This window comes from Dreissena polymorpha, chromosome 4 (assembly GCF_020536995.1).
Source record: "Dreissena polymorpha isolate Duluth1 chromosome 4, UMN_Dpol_1.0, whole genome shotgun sequence".
NCBI lineage: Eukaryota > Metazoa > Mollusca > Bivalvia > Myida > Dreissenidae > Dreissena > Dreissena polymorpha.
The window spans coordinates 2,285,191-2,294,166 of NC_068358.1; the positions used below are offsets into that span (position 1 = coordinate 2,285,191).

The window sequence follows — 8,976 nt, forward strand, 5'->3', positions numbered from 1 at the left end:
ATCTATTTCTTTAAATTTTCATGTAGATGCATGGGTGTGCGGTGGAATGTCCCCATCGGGGGCGATGGGCCCGGGCCCTAGCTCAATGTATAATTTCTGTGCAGTACATAACATGTATTCTTTACAGTATTAATGAAAATCTGCATTAAACAAACACTGGAAATTTTAACATTTTAATAAGCTGTAACTTCCAATAATGACAATGACATTTCAAAATTATAATGTGGACTAGTCATTTTAATTGGTTTAGTTATATATTTAAAATATATAACTAAACCAATTTAAATGACTAGTCCACAAGTAGTTATTGCAAATTGGAAGAAACAGTACAAACTGTAAACTTCTTTATCACCTGTCAAACAATAACATTCAATATAATTTATCTCTACTTAACACGATCCCATTTTACCACGAGTATGTGACTAGCAATTCAAATAATATTACCAAAGGAGTAAGTAACCTTAAGAAAAATAAAGTCTGATAAACATCACAATAATTAAAACAATAATACTGAAGCATTTTATGAGCAAATACCTGAACATTTATAAGTAATACTGTGTTAAGAGTACACAATAAAACAGTACAATTACAGTGTTAACTCTTAGCACATGAGATCATTAAAACAGTTGCAAAAATTGACCTGTCAGACTACCAAAGAACAATCTCAATATAATGAACCTCCACTTAACACAATAACATTTTAACAAGAGTTTATGACTAGCACTTCAAATGAAATTACCAAACGAGTATATTACTTCATAAATTACAGTCTGATTCAGACTGTAATTTATAAAGTAATATGACTGATATAAGATGAGTATATGTCTGGCACTTTAAGTTACATTAACAAATGAGTACATGAACATGACTTAATTAATAAAAGTCTGATAAAAAGAAGTGTACATGCTAAGCACTAGCACAAATTAAAATACCAAATGAGAATATTGAGAGATAATGAGTGTCTCTGCAACTATCAAGATTTTGATAATAACAGGTATATATAAAAAAAATTAAAACATGTTACACCAATTTGAATTTTAATAGTACATTTTCCAGAATAAAAAAAAGTTTCAGATGATTCTAATCTAAACTAGATTAGAATGTGACCCAGAATCAGATAGTGAATTATTGGATGATGATTGTTGTGGCAACTAGACTAGTTGCCACAACAATCATCATCCGATAATTCACTATCTGATGATTGTTGTGGCAACTAGACTAGTTGCCACAACAATCATCATCCGATAATTCACTATCTGATTCTGGGTCATATTCCTTTGATGCCAGGTTAAGTTTTTGTATTGCTATATCAACAGCTGTCTCAATCATTGTAAGTTTATCATTCCCCTCAGTAACATCAGTTTGGACCCCAGCATTCACAAGTGTAAGAACTGGTGCTGATGCTGAGGCCCTTTGCTGCTTCGGGGGAATCTTCCGTCTCTCCTTCTTGTCTAGCCACAGCTTGACTGCTGACTTGACATGCTGCTTGGCTTCAGGACTTAAATAATAAAATACATGTAATCAATATGAAAATGTAGCATTTTTTTCAGATTAAATTTTACTTTTGAACTTTAATTCAGATTACATTTTACTTTTGAACTTTTTTTATTTAAAGAAGAGTATGAATGGCCCATTTATTATAGAAGACACTGTGCAAGATCATGAATGACATAACAATTTTGTCAGAGGACCCCTGGAAAAGATGCCATTTTACCTGTTTGGCTCAGGACCATTTATGCACACATGCATCAGGGACTCCAGCATAGTTGTGCTAAGTCTGTTGCGTAGCCTTGTTTTGAGAGCCTATAAATGAGATTTAATGATTATCAAACAATACAGTTTAATTCCATTTTTGGAAAGAAATGACTTGGTATGAGACAGCTGTGATATTTTTACAAATTTTCTCATCTGAGTCCTGGGACTCGATAACTTGCAAATCTATGAACTCCCTAAGTGAAAGAACCAGTCCAAATATTAAACTATATTATATTTTTAGAAATTTCAATGCATTTTTAGGACCCACATAATTCAAAACTGTACATCACAAAAGGTTTTTGTGACGCAGGACTTGCAGGTAAAAAAATCACTGAGACAGTGAAAAGGCTAAAGTCATTTGAAGTGATTTGTATTTACATATGAAAAAAAAATGCTGAAATTTTAGAGAAGCAAGATCTGTTAACATTTAAGTAAATAAAAGACAATCATGTTCCAAAAGTGTAACCTTTAGAGTGCTGGCTCCTCTTTCAGGCCATGCATTTGAAACCGGAATGCTGGCTCCTCTTTCAGGCCATGCATTTGAAACCGGAAGAGAGGCAACAATCTCTATGATGTGCATCATGGTTGGATAAAGCTGTCTCACAGCAGTGTTTCTCAATAGCTGGAGGATACACCATTCTGTTGGTGACGTCTTGGACTCTGGAGATTTCACAGACACTGGAATATGGGGCTTCATGCCATCTCTGATGTGATATTTCAGTCCCTCCCATTCAGCTTTCAACCTTTAAAAATTTGCATTTGAAGAAAAATGTGTTACGAATTAGATTTTTCTTAGATTAGTTCAAAAATTAATCCAATGGAAATAAGTGGGTTTTTTTTCTCAAAAAATCATCCAAACCTATATGCCTAGCTTGGTCATCACATTTTGCAAAATGATAATCAACCTTAAGGAAATATTTGTAAAAACATTTTTTTTTCAATTGTGCAAGGCTCTTTATCTTTGGTTTTAATAAGTTTTAATAAGCATAATAATATTTGGACCATTAAACATTAGGGCTGCAACAATATACCGGTATATCGGTATATATCGCAATACGCAATCCGCATATTGTATTGCGATATGATTTTCATCATACCGGTACGAAAATTTTACAAAAATTCATTCACATTTCGTCCAGAAAAGCCATCCGAAATAATAATAAAAAGGTCAACAAAACAAAGCAGTGAAAATTATTTTTTACGTAAAAATAGCATTCTAAAAAGTGTATTATACGGAGTAGCGTTGTTACATGGGAGCATTCATTCGATGCTTTTGAACAGATTATCGTTGAATTAATTGCGCACAGCTGTAAATGTTTCGTTCGATTCTGATTTGAGCATTATTTGTAATCCGAATTTCGGAAACACGCTTCCAAATTTGAATGCTAACGCGACAATAAAAAATTATAGCGTCAAATAAAAAGTGCTTTATCCTTTGTCTCAATAAAAAGCGCGCGAAAATTATACAGACATGTAGAACGTCGCATGGAAAGTATGGGTGTATTTTGTGTTGTATAAAAACGGGAACATCACGTCAGCTGAATTACGTGGGTTCAGTGGGAAAAACGCCCCGGTTAGGACGTTATTTCATCACATCTTTAAATAGCAACGATTGCAAAAATGTATTTGATACTTAAGAAAATTTGCGAATGTTTGTGTTTCTTATTATTCTTGAGCACATTTATACTTTATAGTAAATATTTACCAGAATTTGCGTTAAAATTTGAATTTATGGGATTATCGGGTAATTGGCAAGATATAATTTTGGAACAAGTTAGCAATATATTGCGATATATTGCAATACGGGTTTTTGAACTGACAATATATTGCAATACGGTTTTTGGCGTATTGTTGCAGCACTATTAAACATTAATTTAATCAAGATTGAGATTTCGTGCATCAAAGATTGAAAACAGCTACATATCCAAATTGAAGTATTAAATAGCAATTCGGTTATGGGACTTTCAGATACCTGTCTCCTTCCTCGGGTTTATCTCGGAAGTAATGTTCAGCCAACACCTGCATCTGAGTTTGACCATAGTAGCGGATCTCCTCTCTCTGATCTGGCACCATCATCGGATCGAAGATGTTGAACGCCTCCAGCACAGGGGAACTTTCACAGAATCTTCGGTCGATGTTCTCGATAAGTGCAGCTATATAACTAGCAAACAAGTTCTCAAGTTCTTTTGCTTCTCTTGGGTTCATTTTTATGTCCGAACAAACATCAGTCAGAGACTCAACATCTTTAGACAGTCTTTCTATCGGTGCATTGTCCTCTAAAAGATCTTTTAACTTATCTTTTGTGCGATTTATGGATGGCACAATGGTTGCGAAGGTAATAGATCCAGTCTGGAAATCTTTGGACAGGTTGGCAAGGATTGGGAGGATGTCGTTCAAGATGTACACTACCCCAAGGAATTTCAGATTCTTCATCTTTCCAAACAAACCAGAGGCAACTGCGTCAGTATCCTTGAAGAAAGCTAATGTCTGCAGCACTGACTCGTAGTCCTCAAAGACAGCTTTGATTGCAGCCTCGAAACTCAACCACCTTGTGCTTACAGCCTTCTTCAAACGCTTTGAAATTTTTTTGAAAGCCTTACCTTCAAAGTGGATTGCTTTTAGTCTGGCCTGTATTTTAAGATATGTGGCCATTCTCTTTGGGGAATTGTCAAGAAACTGCCATACCTGTCTGAGAACAGTTTCCACAGTACTGATGTACCTTAAGTCAGTGTTACTGTCCGTACATGCTAGGGCTAACCTGTGACATATGCAATGGACATTGAGCAGTACTGGATTTATTTCTTTGAGTCTGGCAGCAACTCCTGTTCTTTTTCCCATCATAACTGAAGCACCGTCCGATGTGAAGCCGGTAAACTTTTCCATCGACAATCCATGACCTTCAAGTTCATTTACAATCACAGAGGTGATTGCCTCCGCATTAGGAGAGTCAAAGTTGGCCAGTAAGTTGTTACACGCCAAGAACTGTGTCGCAATGCTGCCTGATTCTCTGGAAAAAAACTGGATAAAGGTGACCAAATTTTCAGTTACGGATATATCTGACACCTCATCAGTAAGCACACTATAAGCACCAGCAGATTTCACCTTATTAATTACATCGTTTTTCAAGGCCTGTCCTAAAGTCTGAAATATTTCTTGGTGCGAACCTTTAGAATTGTAGTCGAAGTACTTCAAGTTCTCAACACCAAATGTCGTTTGTATGTGTGTCAACAATGGAATAAAATGCTGATTTGCAATAAACGACTTCATTTGAAAGTATGCTGTGGAAAAAACTTGCTCCAGAACTATATTCTCAGATTCATGCTTTTTGATTATTTCCTTTTCAAAGATAGAGCTCTTCTGCATAACAGCACTATCCAGAGCAGCTGTATGCAGATTACAGGTTGAGTGAACATTCATGGCATTTATTTTCATCCGCACACTAGGTGTTGCAGCAAATACCTCTTTCTGATTCTGGGGATGTTTCATACCATATTTCCTACACGGCAAACAGTACATACCCTCTCCCTCTATGTAACACAACCACCATCTTTTTGCTGTCATCCAATTATGTTGAAATTTCTTGGGGATTAAACGTTGTTCTTCTTGATGACTGATGGAAGTGCAGTCCGTCTTGCCACACACATGAACATTGTGCACTTTCTTCGATGAGTCGAACAGGGTGGTCAATGCATTCCTACATTCCTCAGGACTCCATGCTTTTGTTTCATTGACATCTGTGAATAAGGAAAATATATCAAGATTTGGAGCAGGAGTGTCTTGCGTAGATGTGACAGAAAAACCTCTGAAGGTTTGTATGGGATGAAAATCCCAATAATCAGAAATAGTTATGTCTGTCAAATCTAACCATGACACATACAGTACATTCACTGTAACACAAGGTCCAAATTTCACTTTTGTGCATGAAAATAAATGCCATTAATGTGCAGGCCATTTTATGTCGGTCAATAGCGAAACATCGCTAATGTTGTACTTGATATGTACAAACCGACTTAAAACTAGTGACCTAAAAATCAATGGGGGTCATCTGCGAGTCATGATCAATGTACCTATGAAGTTTCATGATCCTAGGCCCAAGCGTTCTTGAGTTATCATCCGGAAACCACCTGGTGGACGGACCGACCGACCGACAGACCGACATGTGCAAAGCAATATACCCCCTCTTCTTCGAAGGGGGGCATAATAAAATGTATTTGTATTTGCACTTTGAATTAAACAGTTGCTTGTCCAAATCTACAGCAGCTGCAAACATTTTGTATTTTTGTCATACAAGAAAAGCATGTCATTTTCTATGTGCAGTATTATTATAGAGCTAATAATATGTTTAAACCATGCAGAAAGATTGCTTCCCAGTTTGTTTGTTTTTATATGAAGTTAGCCTTGGTTAAAAAATCATTTTGCAAAATTGAATGATCTGACGAGTACTAAAAGTTTAACATACTTACTGACCATAAATATTAATGTTACCTGTGGGTGGTGTACATGTTTGTTGTTTTGGTCCCTCAGGTTTAGAGTTTTCTGTACTTGTACCACTACAACTATCCACAACATGGTAGGATTCTTCGTTTGCCTTTGACATCTGCACTTGCACGGGTTCAGATGTCTGTAAATGTATGGGTTCAGATGAGCATCCTGCACTGGCATCACTGTGTGTTTCATGACTGTCTTTTTCTGAAATAATTGATTATTCAGTTTATAAAGATTGTGTGCCTGTTGACATGAGAATAATTGTTTTTATTATATACCTATTTAATGCTTTTAACAAAATACAGGTTGTATCAATCGTTGAAATAAAAAATCCTGTATTACGCTACTCGCTGTTTACAATTCCGTATTACCATACTAGCCGGACTAGTTCGACCCACTTAATGTTGTCACATTACACAAACCAAAAATAGAAATATTTTACAGTACGAAATATATTACAAGGCACATCGTGTGACGTCATTTCTGTGACAAAACACATAAGTTTTATCTAAACTCTGTGAGGACATGTCGGACGTGGTGTTTATCAGAAGTAAACTATGTGTTAAAAAACGTATTTTGGAGTGTGTGTTTATCATGCAAAAATGTATATTTTGATAGGAATACAATAAAATAGCGTGGTTCAAACTTAGTTTCGATAAAGTCATGGAAGATAGAAGAGGCTGTGCATATCGTTTTAACGTTTTTGTTATAAACATCGGATTAAAGTTGTCAACTTATTAATTGTTATTAAAATTGGATTAATGATGGCATTAAGGTAAGCATGTCGGAAACCTGTGTTTTCCCGGTTCGAATGTTTACACGTTAATTTACATAAAATGTATTCATACGCGTCTTAAATAAACTATGGCGTACCGTTTTAGTCATTGTTTTGTCAGTTTTGTTAAAGTAAAAAATACATTTGTTAACTGTTTTCTTTAGTTTTCGTTAGTTGTTGTATATAATAAAAGGAATATTACGCTAGTCAATTGTTCCAAGAGTTTGTATCACTCTCGTGGCTTGTGCTATTTCGCATCACACTCGAGGCTCCGCCTCTCGCGTAATACGTCATCACACATGCTACTTGAGTGATACAAACTCTTGGAACAATTGACTAGCGTAATATTCTGTATTTATTTGATTAATTTAGGCAATTTTTTTGAAAAAAAATCGGGCATAGGTTGCCCCAGCTGATGAAATCTTAGGATTTAAATATTTTGCTGAGGAAGCTTCTTTGGGCCATTTTTTTTCAAATAAAAATTTGGACATAGCCTAACATTGCACTGCCAATTCAATATATTGAGCATTTTAGGCAACCAGGTCCGACCTTAAGGACATATCACTTTCTGAAATGGTCAGAAGTGGGTGGGGTAATGTTTTCATTAGAACTGGTTCATGTATCACTGAATTATATGTAATTTTAGTTGTGCATATTGTTCCAAACTATATATAGAATGCTTATATAAGGAATTATTATTTTATATTACCCCACCCACGTCTGACTGTTTCAGAAAGTGATATGTCCTTAATCATGAAAAAAATCAGGAGAGTTTGGGGCTCGAGAGTTTCATTTATCCTAATGAAAGACTCACCCTCCTGTAAAATGTGGTAACAAATAAATCCACTTACCGCTCGGAGGATCAAAACTCTGTGGAGAAACCAAACATCAACGAAATCTGTCGAAAATCGAATAAGAAACGAAATGTAAGTGTAGCAGGAAAGTGCATTTAATCGGAGGTGCCGGTAAATGATAAACGTTAACAAAACTTGAACAAGATAACTTCAACAGCGAACTTTCGTTCTTACTCGAAACACAAACGAAAAAGTCGTTAATTTTTCTTTTTTTTGACATATCCGGCAATTGTTGACTTTGCCACAGTTTGTGACCTTGAATCAAAGTCGTACAGTCTCGTTACCCACTCCGCGATTGGACAATTATATCGATACGACCAATGAGAACGCAGTTAACATATATCGGTTAAGGTTGTTTACTTCCGTTTCAGACAGTTAGTATATTAACGAATACTAAATATCTCGTCATCGTCGTGAAAATTTGCCGATTTTTTTAAATATTTTCTTTCCGAATTTGAGCCGGCCTGAATAACATTTGAGGCGGTCAAATCGGCCGGCGGCCGCCTCCTAATGAAAACCCTGCCAGTGCTGACGAATGAGGGTCAATTTCTTTCACTTCTACACGAAGTAAATCTTTATTACACTAAATCTTCAAAAGCTTGTAGAGATGAAGGCTTAGAGCCAAATCGTGGACCACAATCCCATGAAGATGCTTGCAATTTAGAGCGCCTTCATTATTATGGAAAGGGCACAATAAAATACTACAGAAAAACAACTTTCTTGCAGCTAGTTGCAAAAAGATATGGAGAAAATGTAAAGGCTGAATATTTGGTAAACCCAACTACACGACTCATAAGTTGCACAGACTATGAGGAAATATTAAAGGACGTTCATTCAGAAATTATCCACCGTTATTCAAGACACGAGAAGTTGTTAGACAACTTTGCTGGGCCTCAATGTAATGAGGATCGTCATAATAATGAAAGGATCAACTTTGATGTCAAATTTACATCTGCCTCTTCTAAGGCAAAACAGGAACTTAAGACAGACTCGGACTTGCCTTTACAAAAAGTATTAGAACCAACAGAAGCAGACACGAGCGAATTTTACCTTAGAAAATGCAATCTTTGCAGCAAAGTCCGATGGTTAGGAAAGAGAGCAGCTGAA

The 8,976-nt window shown here is 35.9% G+C and overlaps 1 protein-coding gene across 2 annotated transcripts; it reads right to left on the reverse strand.

The window, feature by feature from the left end:
- Positions 1-298: 298 nt before the first annotated feature.
- LOC127877812 (zinc finger protein 862-like) lies at positions 299-8,385 on the reverse strand. Of its 2 annotated transcripts, XM_052424064.1 has the most exons (6): positions 7,867-8,385; positions 6,241-6,444; positions 3,728-5,489; positions 2,360-2,498; positions 1,715-1,803; positions 299-1,498 (listed from the first exon to the last, which is right to left on the reverse strand). In XM_052424064.1, exons 2-6 carry the CDS (start codon positions 6,350-6,352, stop codon positions 1,219-1,221), a joined length of 2,382 nt encoding a protein of 793 aa, XP_052280024.1. In that variant the 5' UTR covers positions 6,353-6,444; positions 7,867-8,385; the 3' UTR covers positions 299-1,218. The 2 variants fall into 2 exon arrangements, with proteins under 2 accessions (XP_052280024.1, XP_052280023.1); XM_052424063.1 differs by having other exon boundaries at positions 6,241-8,385.
- Positions 8,386-8,976: the final 591 nt, after the last annotated feature.

Bases quoted from the DNA above. Each gene is read 5' to 3' on its own strand.
- LOC127877812 (XM_052424064.1), bottom strand. From the start codon at position 6,352: ATGTCAAAGGCAAACGAAGAATCCTACCATGTTGTGGATAGTTGTAGT. The intron at 5,490-6,240 runs GTAACATTAATA...CCTTATTCACAG, and splicing joins AACATGTACACCACCCACAG to ATGTCAATGAAACAAAAGCA. The intron at 1,499-1,714 runs GTAAAATGGCAT...TTATTATTTAAG, and splicing joins AATGGTCCTGAGCCAAACAG to TCCTGAAGCCAAGCAGCATG.